Below are 20,291 nucleotides of genomic sequence, written 5' to 3' on the forward strand. Positions count from 1 at the left end.
CATTAGTGATGTATTTAACTACAACTGACCATTAGTGATGTAGTTAACTACAACTGACCACTAGCGATGAAGTTAACTGCAAATGACCATTAGTGATGTAGTTAACTACAACTGACCATTAGTGATGTATTTAACTGCAACTGACCGTTAGTGATGTAGTTAACTACAACTGACCACTAGTGATGAAGTTAACCACAACTGTCATTTAATGATGAATCTTGTCACAACAAAACACTAGTGATGGAATAATCTACAACTAACAATTAGTGATTCAGTTAACTATATCTGACAATTAGTGATTCAGTTAACTATATCTGACAATAAGTGACGAAGCTAACTAGAACAGACCACAAGTGATGAAGCTTGTTACAACTGACCATTAGTGATGAAGGTAACCACACTAACAAACAGTGATGAAGTTAAGTATAACTGACTATTAGTTATAAGCTAACTATAACTGACTATTAGTTATAAGTTAACTATAACTGACTATTAGTTATAAGTTAACTATAACTGACTATTAGTTATAAGCTAACTATAACTGACTATTAGTTATAAGCTAACCATAACTGACTATTAGTTATAAGTTAACTATAACTGACCATTAGTGATGAAGCTAACCATAACTGACTATTAGTTATAAGTTAACTATATCTGACAATTAGTGATGAAGCTAACTATAACTGACTATTAGTTATAAGTTAACTATATCTGACAATTAGTGATGAAGCTAACCATAACTGACTATTAGTTATAAGTTAACTATAACTGACAATTAGTGATGAAGCTAACTATAACTGACTATTAGTTATAAGTTAACTATATCTGACAATTAGTGATGAAGCTAACTATAACTGACTATTAGTTATAAGTTAACTATATCTGACAATTAGTGATGAAGCTAACTATAACTGACTATTAGTTATAAGTTAACTATAACTGACCATTAGTGATGAAGTTAATTATATCCGACCATTAGTGATGACGTTAATTATATCTGACCATTAGTGATGAAGTTAACTATAACTGACCATTAGTGATGAAGTAAACTATAACTGACCATTAGTCATGAAGTTAACTATAACTGACCATTAGTGATGAAGTTAATTATATCTGACCATTAGTGATGAAGTTAACTATAACTGACCATTAGTGATGAAGTTAACTATAACTGACCATTAGTGATGAAGTTGTTTAATCTTACCATTAGTGATGAAGTAAACTATAACTGACCATTAGTGATGAAGTAAACTATAACTGACCATTAGTGATGAAGTAAACTATAACTGACCATTAGTGATGAAGTAAACTATAACTAACTATTAGTGATGAAGTAAACTGTAACTGACCATTAGTGATGAAGTAAACTATAACTGACCATTAGTGATGAAGTTAACTATAACTGACCATTAGTGATGAAGTAAACTATAACTAACCATTAGTGATGAAGTAAACTGTAACTGACCATTAGTGATGAAGTTAATTATATCTGACCATTAGTGATGAAGTTAACTATAACTGACCATTAGTGATGCAGTTAACTATAACTGACCATTAGTGATGAAGTTAACTATAACTGATCATTAGTGATGAAGTTAATTATATCTGACCATTAGTGATGAAGTTAACTATAACTGACCATTAGTGATGAAGTTAACTATAACTGACCTTTAGTGATGAAGTTAACTATAACTGACCATTAGTTTTGTTGTTAATTTATTCTATTTGAGAATGTCAGTTATGAAAGTTTGCTCCATTACTACAACCATTTGGGGAATATCCTGTATTGGGATGGTTACTTTGTGCTATCGAATATCAACAACACAATATCATATTGTTTTGTCTATATACAAAGTCATTATTGCTTGCTATACATCACAATTGTTTGACATATTTCTACAGCAGTCAAAATAGAACACCTTCCTGTGTCAACATAACCTCGCCAGACTGTACCCCACCATGATAATTATACACAGCAATACATGTCTGTAAGATTAACCACTACTTGACTAAATTATTCATACTAGATCAGTATTTATAACAATCTCACTATTACTTCTTATTAACTATTTATACTAATTTAAGGTACATATCAAACATAGTATTTACTGAGTGACCTCTACCAACATGTACACCAACCACATGTGTAAGTTAGCCTGTACCAACAGGTACACCAACTACCTGTGTAAGTTAACCTGTACCAACAGGTACACCAACCACATGTGTAAGTTAACCTGTACCAACAGGTACACCAACCACATGTGTAAGTTAACCTGTACCAACAGGTACATCAACCACCTGTGTAAGTTAACCTGTACAAACAGGTACACCAACCAGCTGTGTAAGTTAACCTGTACCAACAGGTACATCAACTACCTGTGTAAGTTAACCTGTACCAACAGGTACATCAAATACCTGTGTAAGCTAACCTGTACCAACAGGTACATCAACCTACCTGTGTAAGTTAACCTGTACCAACAGGTACATCAACTACCTGTGTAAGTTAACCTGTACCAACAGGTACATCAACTACCTGTGTAAGTTAACCTGTACCAACAGGTACATCAACTACCTGTGTAAGTTAACCTGTACAATCAGGTACACCAACCACCTGTGTAAGTTAACCTGTACCAACATGTACATCAATCACCTGTGTAAGTTAACCTGTACCAACATGTACACCAAACACATGTGTAAGTTAACCTGTACCAACAGGTACACCAACTACCTGTGTAAGTTAACCTGTACCAACAGGTACACCAACTACCTGTGTAAGTTAACCTGTATCAACATGTACACCAACCACCTGTGTAAGTTAACCTGTACAAACAGGTACACCAACTACATGTGTAAGTTAACCTGTACCAACATGTACATCAACTACCTATTTAAGTTAACCTGTACCAACAGGTACATCAATCACCTGTGTAAGTTAACCTGTACCAACATGTACAACAAACACATGTGTAAGTTAACCTGTACCAACAGGTACACCAACTACCTGTGTAAGTTAACCTGTACCAACAGGTACACCAACTACCTGTGTAAGTTAACCTGTACCAACATGTACACCAACCACCTGTGTAAGTTAACCTGTACCAACAGGTACATCAACCACATGTGTAAGTTAACCTGTACCAACAGGTACACCAACTACCTGTGTAAGTTAACCTGTACAAACAGGTACACCAACCACCTGTGTAAGTTAACCTGTACAAACAGGTACACCAACCACCTGTGTAAGTTAACCTGTACAAACAGGTACACCAACTACCTGTGTAAGTTAATCTGTACCAACAGGTACTTTAACCACCTGTGTAAGTTAACCTGTACCAACATGTACACCAACCACCTGTGTAAGTTAACCTGTACCAACAGGTACATCAACCACATGTGTAAGTTAACCTGTACCAACAGGTACACCAACTACCTGTGTAAGTTAACCTGTACAAACAGGTACACCAACCACCTGTGTAAGTTAACCTGTACAAACAGGTACACCAACCACCTGTGTAAGTTAACCTGTACAAACAGGTACACCAACTACCTGTGTAAGTTAATCTGTACCAACAGGTACATCAACCACCTGTGTAAGTTAACCTGTACCAACAGGTACTTTAACCACCCGTGTAAGTTAACCAATGACAATGCATTCTGTTTTACAGGTATCAAAACCTAATAATTGTTTGTTTTAGGGTTCTGGCCATTTGATTGTATTAGAGTTAACAATGGACTGTTTTGTTGGATGTTGCAGTCGTTTAGTTTGTTGTATATACAACCAACGTATAGATAATTATCTATTTGATCTATAATAAAGCAAAACATCCAAGGTCAATGAATCATTAACATTAGAATATGAGCCATGGGAAAGGACAGTTCATGACCAAAGTGTCATGATTAGTGGAAATCTATTATAAAACAAAACATCCAGCAATATTGAAACCAAATACTCCATTCTGTTGATTTTCAACCTCCACTGCTTCAGCATGACGTGGGGATGTTAGATACTTTAGCATACCTTGTAACGCATTAAATAGTATTTAAATTAAATAACTTAATGGCTTATACAATTACCTGGTATATCACAATTAAACTATAAATTATTTGTTAAAGTTCCTCAACACGTCCTGATGTCTTGAACAAGTCTTTTCCTGTCTTCATTACATTATACAGAGCATCTAGTACCCACTAAATATGGGTGAAATACCAGTGTATCCAATAACCCACTACACGTATGTAATGACAGTGTACAGTATATCCAACAAGAGGCCCAGAGGGCCTGTATCACTCACCTGGTTTATTTGATCAAACATCAAAATAATGTTCGTTCCATTTGCTAATAGCTTTATTTGTTGATGTATGATTATGTTGACAGCCCCATTATTTGTAAAAATTTGAATCCCAGCATACTTGGGATATTACCACAGAAAAATCAATGTCATACATTGCTTAGTTCCAGAAAAGAAGTCATTAATATCAATATTGCCAAATGGACCCCTTTTGGGCCCCTAAAGCCCTCAGGGGGTCAGCCCCACCATTTGTACAATTTTGGATCCCTACACTATAAGGATGCTACCAGTCAAATATGAGCGATATCCATTGGTAAATTTCAGAGAAGAAGTTGTTAAAGTATCAACTTAACAAAATGGACCCCTTTTGGGCCCCTAAAGCCCTCAGGGGATCAGCCCAACCATTTGTACCATTTTGGATCCCTACCCCAAAAGGATGCTACCAGTCAAATATGAGCGATATCCATTGCTTAGATTCAGAGAAGAAGTCGTTTATATCAATTTAGCCAAATTGACCACTTTTAGCCCTGCCTCTCATGCCCCCAGGGGGTCAGCCCCACCATTAGTACAATTATGGATCCCTACTCTATAAGGATGCTACCAGTCAAATATGAGCGATATCCATTGGTTAGTTTCAGAGAAGAAGTTGTTTATATCAACTTAGCCAAATTGACCCCTTTTGGCCCCACCTCACAGGCCCACAGGGGGTCAGCCCCACCATTTGTACAATTTTGGATCCCTACCCAATAAGGATGCTTCTGACCAAATTTGGTCAAATTCTGTTGAGCGGTTATGAAGAAGTCGATTGTTGACCGACAGCCGACAGACGGACAACGGGCGCCACAGTATGGCATAAGCTCACCTTGGTCCTTCGTCCAGGTGAGCTAATAACCCACTACATGTGTGTAATGACAGTGTATCCAATAACCCACTACACCTGTGTAAGTTAACCAATGACAATGCATTCTGTTTTACAGGTATCAAAACCTAATAATTGTTTGTTTTAGGGTTCTGGCCATTTGATTGTATTAGAGTTAACAATGGACTGTTTTGTTGGATGTTGCAGTCGTTTAGTATGTTGTATATACAACCAACGTATAGATAATTATCCATTTGATCTATAATAAAGCAAAACATCCAAGGTCAATGAATCATTAACATTAGAATATGAGCCATGGGAAAGGACAGTTCATGACCAAAGTGTCATGATTAGTGGAAATCTATTATAAAACAAAACATCCAGCAATATTGAAACCAAATACTCCATTCTGTTGATTTTCAACCTCCACTGCTTCAGCATGACGTGGGGATGTTAGATACTTTAGCATACCTTGTAATGCATTAAATAGTATTTAAATTAAATAACTTAATGGCTTATACAATTACCTGGTATATCACAATTAAACTATAAATTATATTTTAAAGTTCCTCAACAGCTCCTGATGTCTTGAACAAGTCTTTTCCTGTCTTCATTACATTATACAGAGCATCAAGTACCCACTAAATATGGGTGAAATACCAGTGTATCCAATAACCCACTACACGTATGTAATGACAGCCAGTGTACAGTATATCCAACAAGCGGCCCAGAGGTTTATTTGATCAAACATCAAAATAATGTTCGTTCCATTTGCTAATAGCTTCATTTGTTGATGTATGATTATGTTGACAGCCCCATTATTTGTAAAAATTTGAATCCCAGCATACTTGGGATATTACCACAGAAAAATCAATGTCATACATTGCTTAGTTCCAGAAAAGAAGTCATTACTATCAATATTGCCAAATGGACCCCTTTTAGGCTCCTAAGGCCCTCAGGGGGTCAACCCAACCATTTGTACAATTTTGGATCCCTACACTATAAGGATGCTACCAGTCAAATATGAGCGATATCCATTGGTAAATTTCAGAGAAGAAGTTGTTAATATCAACTTAACCAAATTGACCCCTTTTGGCCCCGGCCCTCAGGCCCCCAGGGGGTCTGCCCCACCATTTGTACAATTTTGAACCCCTACCCCATAAGGATGCTACCAGTCAAAAATGAGCGATAACCATTGCTTAGATTCAGAGAAGAAGTCGTTTATATCAATTTAGCCAAATTGACCACTTTTGGCCCTGCCTCTCATGCCCCCAGGGGGTCAGCCCCACCATTTGTACAATTATGGATCCCTACCCTATAAGGATGCTACAAGTCAAATATGAGCGATATCCATTGGTTAGTTTCAGAGAATAAGTTGTTTATATCAACTTAGCCAAATTGACCCCTTTTGGCCCCGGCCCTCAGGCCCCCAGGGGATCAGCCCCACCATTTGTACAATTTTGAATCCCTACACCATAAGGATGCTACCAGTCAAATATGAGCGATAACCATTGCTTAGTTTCAGAGAAGAAGTTGCTTATATCAATTTAGCCAAATTGACCCCTTTTGGCCCTGCCTCTCAGGCCCCCAGGGGATCAGCCCCACCATTTGTACAATTTCGGATCCCTACCCCAAAAGGATGCTACCAGTTACATATGAGTGATATACATTGCTTAGATTCAGAGAAGAAGTCGTTTATATCAATTTAGCCAAATTGACCACTTTTGGCACTGCCTCTTAGGCCCCCAGGGGGTCAGCCCCACCATTTGTACAATTATGGATCCCTACCCTATAAGGATGCTACCAGTCAACTATGAGCAATATCCATTGGTTAGTTTCAGAGAAGAAGTTGTTTATATCAACTTAGCCGTATGTATTGAGTGTATCCAATAACCCACTACACGTGTGTAATGACAGTGTATCCAATAACCCACTACACGTATGTAATGCCAGTGTATCCAATAACCCACTACACGTATGTATTGAGTGTATCCAATAACCCACTACACGTGTGTAATGACAGTGTATCCAATAACCCACTACACGTATGTAATGCCAGTGTATCCAATAACCCACTACACGTATGTATTGAGTGTATCCAATAACGCACTACACGTGTGTAATGACAGTGTATCCAATAACCCACTACATGTGTGTAATGAGTGTATCAAATAACCCACTACACGTATGTAATGGGTATATCCAATAACCCACTACACGTATGTAATGACAGTGTATCCAATAACCCACTACACGTATGTAATGAGTGTATCCAATAACCCACTACACGTATGTAATGAGTGTATCCAATAACCCACTACTATTATGTAAGTGTATCCAATAACCCACTACACATGTGTAAAAAGTGTATCTAATAACCCACTACACGTGTGTAATGACAATGTATCCAATAACCCACTACATGTGTGTAATGACATTGTATCCAATAACCCACTATACGTGTAATGAGTGTATCCAATAACCCACTACACGTGTGTAATGACAGTGTATCTAATAACCCACTATATGTGTGTAATGACAGTGTATCCAATAACCCACTACACGTGTGTAATGACAGTGTATCTAATAACCCACTACACGTGTGTAATGACAGTGTATCTAATAACCCACTACATGTGTGTAATGAGTGTATCCAATAACCCACTACACGTATGTAATGACAATGTATCCAATAACCCACTACACGTATGCAATAACAGTGTATCCAATAACCCACTACATGTGTGTAATGAGTGTATCCAATAACTCACTACACATATGTAATGACAGTGTATCCAATAACCCACTCTACGTGTAATGACAGTGTATCCAATAACTCACTACACATATGTAATGACAGTGTATCCAATAACCCACTACACGTATGTAATGACAGTGTATCCAATAACCCACTACCCGTATGTAATGAGTGTATCCAATAACCCACCACACAGATGTAATGACAGTGTATCCAATAACCCACTACACGTATGTAATGACAATGTATCCAATAACCCACTACACGTATGCAATAACAGTGTATCCAATAACCCACTACATGTGTGTAATGAGTGTATCCAATAACTCACTACACATATGTAATGACAGTGTATCCAATAACCCACTACACGTATGTAATGACAGTGTATCCAATAACCCACTACACGTATGTAATGAGTGTATCCAATAACCCACCACACAGATGTAATGACAGTGTATCCAATAACCCACTACACGTATGTAATGACAGTGTATCCAATAACCCACTACACGTATGTAATGACAGTGTATCCAATAACCCACTACACATGTGTAATGACACAGTGTATCCAATTACCCACTACATGTGGTGTTATCTAAAGACTCTTGTCCCTAATGTAATTACTAGTCCCTCTAATCTGCTTCTTGTTTTAGACTAACAGAACATGTCTATTTGAATAATTCTAAAATTAACTTGACTTGTATATTAGTCATTTAAAGGATGAGATTACATGTGTATAAATTGAGATTTCACTTAAACATGTATTGATCAGTCATTCAACAACATGAAAACAGAAGAACACATGGCTGTTAGACTATGCAGATTTTATTCACAAATTTTGACATCGCATGTATCATCACCATCAGCAGCTTACACACTGCACCTCACACACAACTCATTCTGTCACGCCCCTTAACCCCACCCATGCTCCCTCATCCTCAGTCCCCCTGTGTAGTAGACGGTTGGGTTCCTGATCCAATGTTCATACCATACCTCAATACCTATATCAATTATACACAGCAGCTAAGATAGCTTTGAACTATACTGGAACTTGATGCACTCAATACATTGAAATTCATAACGTTATGAAATCGAGGCAAAATGTAATACACCCTCACAAGAAATGGAGAATTACTGTTTGTGATTTCAGTTGTGTACAATATAATTATAGTTTGTATGTAATGGAAATCATCATTAATGAAATTGTGTCAATGCCTACACTAGGGATCCAGAACCTCTGGCTTACTAGACTTATACTCAACAGAGTGTGCCTAGGAAAAGCTATCTCCAGCTCCAGCGGTATATTGCAGCTAATACATACCTTGGTTACACACTCCCCCTGCAGAGAAGAGCTCATCTTCGTGTTTTCCAGGGGTAACATAGGTATTTCTGGATCTAGGCCGAGTATTTTTCCCAGCTCCCTATATTGGCACCAATGTTACAGAGGTTGCCATTAAGTAATATTTATTACAATGCCTCTGTTAGAGATTGAACCTAGGACCAGATGCTTACTAGTCTTACACCCAGCTAATTGAGCCAAGGAGAATTTCTCTCTAGCTGAGCAGTACATTATAGCTAGTATGTAACAAAGACACATATAGTAATGGTTCATGTTTCTGTATTTTGAAATATAAATAATATAATGGCACTCTTTGTTAAACTTGAACTAATTAGTGATAATTTCATTTTTGACATAAAGTTACTATTTATTTAATACAAACTGTTGATACAAGGGAGCTAACTCTTACTCAACATTTCTGCAAAAGAATATTTAAAAACAAAAAATTTAATAAAACAATTAACAGTTCAGCAAAACCATCAACCTATAATCAACTAATCAATAAACTAGGTAATCATTTATAAAAGGAAAATAAAAAATGCTAGTACTCCAATGTCAAAATCAATGATTTTTTGAAGACGGTCATTGTAGATCTGTATTTTTAGTAAGTATGTATGTATGTTACCTATAGTAGATTGGCTGTTCTAAAATATGTTATTTTATAAAGGAATAACAAAAAAGAACTGAAGGATTGAAAATATTTAAATGTTTTAAAAATGCATTAGACCTTAAAACTGGGTGTTTTTAAAGACAATTGTGTAGATAAAGAGATGAAAACACTTGCTTTGTCAGGTAAAAACTTAAAACATTCTTTGATTAAAAAAAATAACAAGGCAGAGTATTGCACATATCTATAGCACCTGACAGACTTACAGAAGGTGTGCAAATCTAGTTTCCCCTGGTAGTATGTAGTACCCAGTTAAAACCAAGTAAAAAGTCTAGATTTACTGGTGACATCGGTGTCTTATCAACACAGTGACTAAAGCCAGGATTTCAATTATAACACGAGTCACCTAGGCCACTGGAATGCTTGTTTACATTTAAAAAGTTACCTTCTATTTCTACAAATACGCTGTGTAATCATTGAAGATATTTTCAAGAATGAGTTGGTCTCTAACTACAGATGTGTCTATCCAGTGTTGTCATCATCTCATTACAAAATGTATTACAGTAGAAATCATATCGTGTCAATATTTTTACAAGTTGACAAACCTAAACGACTAGAAAAGAAACCTCAAATTCTCCAACATGCTACAACATAATTACAATATCATAAAATAATGGAAACTCTGCCATGATTGTTTTCTGTGAAATACATGAGAATGGATTGGCCTGTGAGCTGATGTAGTATCAGACAGTCCTGGCAGCATTTCCAGGTGGATATAAGCACCATACAACAAAAACTACAGAATTACCTGTCTGTCCTTCATATCATCAGGTAACATGTATAAAACCTATCCACACTGTCAGCAGGTGATTAAACAATACATTAGATGTTCAGATCTCTGTAGCTTGGACTCATTTTGTCACACCAGTACAAATATTTATCTCCCCCACCAAAAATAATTATAACATGGTGACTTCCTAAAATACCATTTATGTCCATATACTGTACAATAACAGAGATAAAATGTATCAACAGCATTTCACTTACGTTTATAACACCAATAGGATGCATAGCTATGCAGACACCGGCAGACTTACAAAACTGAACAAAATGACATAAAACCATTGTGGTCCATCAAGCTGTTAACAAGATTTCAGATGTGTAAATATGGAAATTTTGGCCTGTTATATATGGTACAGCTAGCTTTGTAAACAATGGATACAAATTTTAATTCTTAATTTGTGGGTCTACAGCCAAAATTTCCAGATTTATGTTGTAACATTTGATTCAATATTCATCTAGATTTGGTATATCTTTATTTCTCCTTTTTGGCTTTCTTTTCATCTTTTGATGCTGCTTTTTCTTTTTCGTCTGGCTTCTTTTCCTCTGTGTGGTCTTCATAGCTGAAATTTAACACATCAAATGAGTATCGTTGTATACAAAGTCTGTGTTTATGTCTGTCATAGGCGATTCTTTACATACCAGTATAGAGGATCTTAAATGATTTTGCATTAATACAATGGATTAGTGTACATCTACACTATAAACAGATTTTATTTAGTTACAATAAAGTAGGATTATCTAGATATTTAGTTTGACAGCTGAGTAGAGTAAAATCAGATGAGAACCATATTCTATGTCATGCATGTATGAAGTCAACACATGAAACAGGTGATGCAGCAAGGCAATTTTATACTGATCAAGCATCATCATATTAATTAAATAATTTGACTTGTTACTATAATTCACACAGAAGGATTACCTGAAGAGCTGCTTCACTTCTCCCTTAACTAAAGCTACAAACAGGGGTAAACCTATACAGGCCGGCACTAGGTACAGGAGAGCGGGCTGTAACAGAAACAAATAGTCACTGACAATCCTGTCACATGTATAACACAATAATAATCAATAATCAAACTCAAATTGATAACACATATCAAGAGTCAGAAAACTCAATAACTGTTCAAGTTCAGTCTGGGAACACTGATAACAATACAAGTACATTATGTAATGATATCATAATGTTCTAATTTTGACAAATTACTTGATGGTTAAACCTTTTTTGTGGAGGAATATTTATCTTGGGAAATATTAAATGTTGTTGGCTGGTTGCTAAAGGCCCAATAACTGCGGATAATAATTTGTGAACCACTTTGAGATGGCTCTGTTAACGTTGTTGTGATATAGCTGTATATACAAGTTATTAAGTATTAATGCAATCTAATTAATGCTGAGATGACCTCTAATGGGTTGTTGTTAGATCTTGTATTGCAGTGTATCGTAGAGGAATGGAAATTACAAGTCTAATTTTAATTCAATTGGGATTAATGAATTGGGACAACTTACCTGAGCATGCTTGAAGAAATGCATTACAAAAATTGTTAACAGCAGTCCCAGTAAGTAGGCCGTAAAACTAGCATAGAAATATGTCTTGGAGTTCTTCTTCAGACTGAAAATAAATTAAATTCAATGTTCAGAGCAGAGAATATTTAAATTTTCTCTAATATCGATATCACTAGCAGTTCATTCAGTCACAATATAATTGTTCTACAGTTCCATTAACAATTCAACATGATTTTTCAAAAGGAAAGTAATATGAATGATAATTTCAGTAATTGAAAATTTAGATTAACATATTTTAATCTATAGTACCAGTACCTTATATATTATGAACAAAAGGTGCAATAAAATTCAAATATACACATTACTAGTAATTTACTACATGATTATATAACATATAACACATCAGAGTTTGATAAAAATTAAAGGTACAAACATATATAGAACAATACTTTCAGGAAGAAAAGTGCTACAATAGGATTACCACTAACCTTTGTATACATACAGTAGAACTGTTCTATATTAGTCTCACCTCGTATCAAACCTGAGGAGGAGGATTCCTGGTATTAGTCTCACAACATATCAAACCTACAGAGGAGGGCTATGAAGATTCCTGGTATCAGTCTTACCTCATATCAAACCTAAGGAGGAGGATTCCTGGTATTAGCCTTACCTCATATCAAACCTAAGGAGGAGGATTCCTGGTATTAGTCTTACCTCATATCAAACCTAAGGAGGAGGATTCCTGGTATAAGTCTTACCTCATATCAAACCTAAGGAGGAGGATTCCTGGTATAAGTCTTACCTCATATCAAACCTAAGGAGGAGGGCTATGAAGATTCCTGGTATTAGTCTTACCTCATATCAAACCTAAGGAGGAGGGCTATGAAGATTCCTGGTATTAGTCTTACCTCATATCAAACCTAAGGAGGAGGGCTATGACGATTCCTGGTATTAGTCTTACCTCATATCAAACCTGAGGAGGAGGGCTATGAAGATTCCTGATATTAGTCTTACCTCATATCAAACCTAAGGAGGAGGATTCCTGGTATTAGTCTTACCTCATATCAAACCTAAGGAGGAAGGCTATGGAGATTCCTGGTATTAGCCTTACCTCAAATCAAACCTAAGGAGGAGGATTCCTGGTATTAGTCTTACCTCATATCAAACCTAAGGAGAAGGATTCCTGGTATTAGTCTTACCTCATATCAAACCTAAGGAGGAGGGCTATGAAGATTCCTGGTATTAGTCTTACCTCATATCAAACCTAAGGAGGAGGGCTATGGAGATTCCTGGTATTAGTCTTACCTCATATCAAACATGATGAGGAGGGCTATGAAGATTCCTGGTATTAGTCTTACCTCATATCAAACCTGAGGAGGAGGGCTATGAAGATTCCTGATATTAGTCTTACCTCATATAAAACCTAAGGAGGAGGATTCCTGGTATAAGTCTTACCTCATATCAAACCTAAGGAGGAGGGTTCCTGGTATAAGTCTTACCTCATATCAAACCTAAGGAGGAGGATTCCTGGTATAAGTCTTACCTCATATCAAACCTAAGGAGGAGGGTTCCTGGTATTAGTCTTACCTCATATCAAACCTAAGGAGGAGGATTCCTGGTATTAGTCTTACCTCATATCAAACCTAAGGAGGAGGATTCCTGGTATCAGTCTTACCTCATATCAAACCTAAGGAGGAGGAGGAGGAGGATTCCTGGTATTAGTCTTACCTCATATCAAACCTAAGGAGGAGGATTCCTGGTATTAGTCTTACCTCATATCAAACCTAAGGAGGGCTATGGAGATTCCTGGTATTAGTCTTACCTCATAGCAAACCTGAGGAGGAGGGCTATGAAGATTCCTGGTATTAGTCTTACCTCATATCAAACCTAAGGAGGAGGATTCCTAGTATTAGTCTTACCTCATATCAAACCTAAGGAGGAGGATTCCTGGTATTAGTCTTACCTCATATCAAACCGAAGGAGGAGGGCTATGAAGATTCCTGGAATTACTATATCCCCCAGTCCTAGCATAGCAAAGTTGCTGGCCCCCAGACCATTTTCTAACAGGTCCTGGGGAAACACCACTGAAATCAGATAGAAAACGACCGATATATTTCCTTTATCAGACACAACAAAGCTGCCTGCCATCAAACCTTGTCTAGCAGGTACAGTAAAATAAAATCAGACACAAAATAATCAGTCTACAAATTTCCTTTCAAAATGAGCCAATGATATTGAATAAAAATGTAATGTATACAGAAATCTTTGTAACCCACCCCAGAACCCTTTACATTCCCTCTACAAACAAAAGACAGGATTTCAAATGCTTTTGATGGAGAGAGACTATCTAATGTACAGAAGATTTATCCCTAATACTTACGTTTGATTGGTGCTTCAAATGACTTAGCTACTGTTACCATGACATTAGTTCCAAATACCTGTAAACAACAAGAAACAAAATATTAGCATATTGCCACATCACAAGTTTAACTAAAGTTTCATCTTGAATAAAGTGTAATAAGCCCTTTTACCTGATGTTTGGAAGTGTTTACATGCACAGAATTTTGAATTCTAACAGAAAATTAGTTATTTTTTTAAGACTATGATTAATTTAAGAAACAAAAAAAGAAATTACAAATTCTCTCGTAAGTGTTTGTGTTCTGTATTTAACATATATAACAAAATCTTCTGTATCTTTATATTATGTTTACAAGAATGTTCATTATGATTTGATACTTACCCAGAAAATATCGTAGACGAAGAGACCTCCTAGCAGAATACATCCTGTGCTGACTCTGTTTAGAGACAGAAGTTCAACACCATTGACAGCAAATGCAAAACCAAACAGGTTGTTAGCGATCCAGTGCTGTAAAATAATGGGATCACATCAGACACAGTGAATTGTCTTTGGGTATAGAGATTCACACTATGATAGAACATTACATCATATAATTTTTCTACGTCATTTTGTAATTAAATGGATACATTGTCTCTCCAAAATAAGTTTGCATTGCTCATTCAGCCATCAACTCACTGATCGTTACATCAGGTTCTCCATCATCTCTGATTTGAATTTTTTTTTAATCATAATGAATTATTGAAATTTCATTTTGCAACACAACTGCTAAATGTGGTCTCTTACAAGTCCATCCATGAAAAAAACTCCTATCTTTAAGAAGGTGACTTACTTTTTGGACAAGATACCAGATTCCAATAACTGTACACACACCAAGACAAACTAGATCCTTTCTGTCAAACTCATAATTCATCAGATCTGTAAAACAAAACATATATCAAGTCTTAGTTGGAACCTTATTGTAAACTCCAAAGTTCTGTGAACAAGTATCAGAGATTCCCCACATATACCTTGTCACAACCAGCTGTCTAACATCCAGATTTAACACATTCTGCTTGTAATACAATTTTAGATCAAGCATCATTTAAATATGTAATGAAATGTTTGGTTCAGAGATTAATAATATAAACATTATGGTTAATATTCAGTAATGTCTACATACCTTCTTTCTTATCTCCCTTCCCTTGTGTGAATAAGAGATGGTAGTCCGTGTTAGGGAATGATGTGGGCAGCATCTTTGATATAAATGGACTGGAAAAAAAGGACTTCAGGTTAAAAATGACAATGGAGACTTTATCCACATAACAGATTCTTACAAAAATGTTTTAGATAAATTTTGAGAAAATCATTATCTGAATAATTGTCTAGTATATCAAGTATCTAGTTCCATTTATTTAACGAGACACTTTCTTATATCTTATATAACACATAGAACTAAGTGTATCGCGAGGTTGGTAGCGATACGATTTGTAACACGATATATGAGAAAGTCTGATGACCTATCAGATATCTGGTATTCAATCGTAAAGTACTTATGTTTGTGTCATTTCCGGAATATTTGAATCTTTGTCTACATTCATTATAAAAAGTCATATGTTTTTTCTGTTTCACACAAAGTGTTGAACTGTTCTTGAATTTAGATAATTTTGTTTTGAAATAACTCCAACAGGCAGCTTTATAAGCCGCTGTAGCTGCCTTGTCAGCCATGTTGTTTACTACAAAACGTAGGCTCACCTAGGTCAAGGGGGATAACTACAAATTTTTAAGTATCACGATACAAATCAAGGATAGACGATGCATCGGTGAATCATTACACCCTGAATAACACAGTCATCAGTTTCTATTCAAACAACATTGTGACATCACTTTCTATTCAAATAACATTGTGACATCGCTTTCTATTCAAACAATATTGTGACATCACTTTCTATTCAAACAACATTGTGATATGATTCTATGGCATCTGGTTTATGGCCATCTTTGTTTACTGAAACTTTTCTCATGACAAAATTAAATTGTTTCCATTGAATAACTGATTAATAACAAATTAGGAACAAATAACTTGTATCCAAAATAACAAACTTAAACATATAGGACTGTGTTACCTACCCAATAATATGAGCCAGTGCAAAAACTCCCAGGAAGAAAAAGTACCCCGTCAAAAGCAAGTTGATGTGTTCTTTTGAGAAGATCTGTTAAGAATGAAAAGACAATGCAAGCATAAATAAAATATACATCTGTTTAATAATATTTAGTAGTTTGAATTAAGTTTTCACATACAGGATATGTCTATATGATGTGTCTGCAGGTCATACATTTTCTTAAGGAGTTAAACATTTATTATAACTGTATACTATTAGCTAAGTCACATATCCATGATTTTAATCTATTGTTTCTGTATAGAAAAGCATTGAAAACTCATTTGTAAGCATATTTGTTACATTATACATAAACATTTAACACTTGTCCTACTCCTTGCATGAAATTGAATTCATGAACTAACCTTGATTTCTTAGGAAACTTGCCAAAGACTTGTTTCATGTGAAATTAACATAAACTCTTAACTGAATTCAATACATGACTACTACTACTGCTGCTAGTGCAGATATCTTAGATTAAGAAAATTATCTATAATAACCAGACATCACCATTCAAATCAGGTATACTTCTTGTTGGTTCTGAAATAAAGGTAAATACACTAGAATGTTGACTGAACTTACCTGAAATATGAGGTAAATACTAAAGAGAGTTCCACTGGCTATGATGGGAAACATGGCCGCATCTTTACTGGTCATTGTCTCAGGCTTTTCACCAGACTCCTGTAATAAAACCATTAAAAAAATTCACTAAATTAAAAAAAAAAATGTTCGAAGAAGGTGTTTTTCAGAATCATACATTGTTTTAATGAACAAGGGATCCCAGAGGAATCTTGGCACCCACCATTGAATGATCTTTATTGGTTCTATGTTTACCTTCTTTCTTCTTTTCCCCTTAAAAACCTGATAACGTTACAAGAATAAGCGGAACCTTCATGTGGAGATTGAGAAACACCCCTTAAGTTCTTTTCAAGAATAAAGCGACAAATTAAACATACTTTCATACTCAAAAATGAAAATACATTTGATGAGACAGAATTTCTGGAAATACTTAATCTAAACATTGTAGGGTTCATTGTTTTTAGCAATACATTTGCAAAGTGACCCATAAAAATAAATTGTACATTCATCAATGATAGACTAGCTAGTTTATAACCGTGGGTGCTGGATATCATAATGCAAGAGGACCACTTAGAAGGGATTGATCTAATTTGTATAGTCAGTCTGTAACCATAAAATGTAGAAGATCCATACAAAATTTTTAAAATGTTAATTAATAATAAATAAACAAACACCGAACAAAAACAAAACACTCCCATGCCCCTTTGCACAAGCCCATCCATAGTCATAATCATCGATTTTCGATGGTGACTATTATGTAGAGAAATTCATATCTACGTGGGAGTAAAAAAAACCTTCTGAACTAGGATATTTTAAACATTTTAACATTAAAAGTTATGTTTATTTCGTTGAAACGAATTAATGCATGTGAATGAAACAATATTCCTTATCAAGTTTGAACTTCCATCGATACTGTTCTATAAATAATTCCTGTTTAAAACGTCCCCATATGGAAGAAATCGACATGATTGCCGAAGAACCCGAAAATTGAAAATACCTTCTGAGCCTTATGGTATCTCACGGAACGGAAAGCCCCGATGATAATGGGCAAAATAGCCATTATGACCAGACTGCCGTATGCCACGGCCATTCCCTCTGGAGAAGCTGGAATCTTAGCAGTCGCATTTCCTGCAGTTTCATTAACAGTTACGTTTACAACCGGTACTTCACTCATGTTGTCTGCCATGTTGTCAATTTCCTGTACAGCGTCACGGTCTCACGAGTCTACGAGACTTGAGGTTTTTATATTATAACGACATAACAAACCTTTGAAAAATGTTTGTTTTTTAATTTTTACTACTTTTTATAATGTATAAGAATATATTCCTATGAAATGTTTAAATTTCGTAATTTATTTTGACTTTTTATTTATACCGGAAGTGGAAAATGTAAACATGTACACGTGGACAAAACGGAGCACCGGTTGCCTGTCACGTTCTGTCACATCAACTGGCCTATACATGACTAAGATAAACAAAACGTGTACAGTATACCAAGTCACTCTCCCGACATAAGAAGAATATATAACTTCATAATGTACGCAGACTAATATGGGTTCATGTGACATTAGGGCGTTTGCACGAACTCGACCATCACTATTTAACAGATTTTTAATTGGAGTTGCTTCCCCTATCCCAGTGTAAGGAAATTAAAAGTGACCTGATTTGAAATAACAATGTGAGGAACATTTACACTACAATATCTATTTCAAATACAATGACACATGGATATGAAGTGCCACGAATTGATTTTTTTTTTAAACGATATGATTAAAAAAAAAAAAAAAAAAAAATATTTCACAGGAGTTACCTCCCTTAGGTCAGTAAATATAAAGTGTCAGGAACAAGGAAGTCAAGCTCCATCAATCAATCAATCAATGTGCTGACATTTTTACCAGACATGGGCTTATTGCCGGATACACACTTGTATATCTTGATAAACACAAGTATCCAGTTACACAAGTATCCAGTTACACAAGTATCCAGTTACACAAGTATCCAGTTACACAAGTATCCAGTTACACAAGTATCCAGTTACACAAGTATCCAGTTACACAAGTATCCAGTTACACAAGTATCCAGTTACACAAGTATCCAGTTACACAAGTATCCAGTTACACTTTCAATCGAAATTTTGTTTCCGTATTATTTTATATAGTGGCTAGAGCGATGACCGTGAAAGATTTATAAATAAATTGTAGAAACAATCACCTTGATAACCAGAAACACCAAACGCATTCGGATTATTTTCATGCTTCACTTCTATAATTAAGAAGTGTATGTTAAAAAACCAACAACAACAGTACCGACATAATTCCCCCTCTCCCCCCCCCCCCCCCTTTTTTTTTTTAAAGAAACCGTAATTCTAACCCCAAATCGACAAAACGAGGACACAATTATGAACAAAAAGTATATATTGACAGGTCACGGTTTCGGTAGAGTAAGAGTGTTTTGATCCATCGAAGACACTCACCATACAAATATTGGTGAAGTAAGACATTTCCCCCGTCAGAATAATTGACATCTGTCACGGACATCGTGGTAATGGGAATAGGTCCTTAAATATCTTATCAACTGTGACACGTAAACAAACTAACAATCCAGATATTGTCTATGAATAGTTACCATAGTAACGATGACCTTGTCACGGGCATCATAAAATACCTTGTCGATATATGAAGTTTTAAATAAAACCTCGTTTAAAAGGAAACAGTTAGAACGCGACGACAAGAGATGAAACGCGTAACCGGTTATGTATGTACACGATCGGAAGGCTAGTCTATATCCCCCCCCCCCCCCCCCCCCCCCCCCCCCGATTTTGTGGTATGGGTATTATGAGTACTGCACATAATTGCTGCTCTAAAAACATGTTTAAAGTATTGGAGTTGCCTATGATAATGTTTCTGAAAATGATAGTGGAAAACTTACCGAAATACACATACATATATATTATATATAATATAAATCAAGAGATATAACGACTTTCAAATAAATGAGTATTCATGGCAAGTTATAATGTTA

The 20,291-nt window shown here is 35.7% G+C and overlaps 1 protein-coding gene across 1 annotated transcript; it reads right to left on the reverse strand.

Annotated features, from left to right (window-relative positions):
* Positions 1 to 8,712: 8,712 nt before the first annotated feature.
* Positions 8,713 to 18,487, reverse strand: LOC117325656 (minor histocompatibility antigen H13-like). Its single transcript, XM_033882053.1, has 11 exons — positions 18,269 to 18,487; positions 17,275 to 17,373; positions 16,664 to 16,746; positions 15,717 to 15,805; positions 15,387 to 15,472; positions 14,939 to 15,064; positions 14,579 to 14,636; positions 14,162 to 14,282; positions 12,202 to 12,304; positions 11,618 to 11,703; positions 8,713 to 11,258 (listed from the first exon to the last, which is right to left on the reverse strand). Exons 1-11 carry the CDS (start codon positions 18,455 to 18,457, stop codon positions 11,171 to 11,173), a joined length of 1,128 nt encoding a protein of 375 aa, XP_033737944.1. The 5' UTR covers positions 18,458 to 18,487; the 3' UTR covers positions 8,713 to 11,170.
* Positions 18,488 to 20,291: the final 1,804 nt, after the last annotated feature.

This window comes from Pecten maximus, chromosome 4, assembly GCF_902652985.1.
Source record: "Pecten maximus chromosome 4, xPecMax1.1, whole genome shotgun sequence".
NCBI classification, from domain to species: Eukaryota; Metazoa; Mollusca; class Bivalvia; order Pectinida; family Pectinidae; genus Pecten; species Pecten maximus.

Bases quoted from the DNA above. Each gene is read 5' to 3' on its own strand.
- LOC117325656 (XM_033882053.1), bottom strand. From the start codon at position 18,457: ATGGCAGACAACATGAGTGAAGTACCGGTTGTAAACGTAACTGTTAAT. The intron at 15,473-15,716 runs GTATGTAGACAT...TTTGTTTTACAG, and splicing joins GAAGGGAGATAAGAAAGAAG to ATCTGATGAATTATGAGTTT. The intron at 15,065-15,386 runs GTAAGTCACCTT...ATTATTTTACAG, and splicing joins TCTGGTATCTTGTCCAAAAA to CACTGGATCGCTAACAACCT.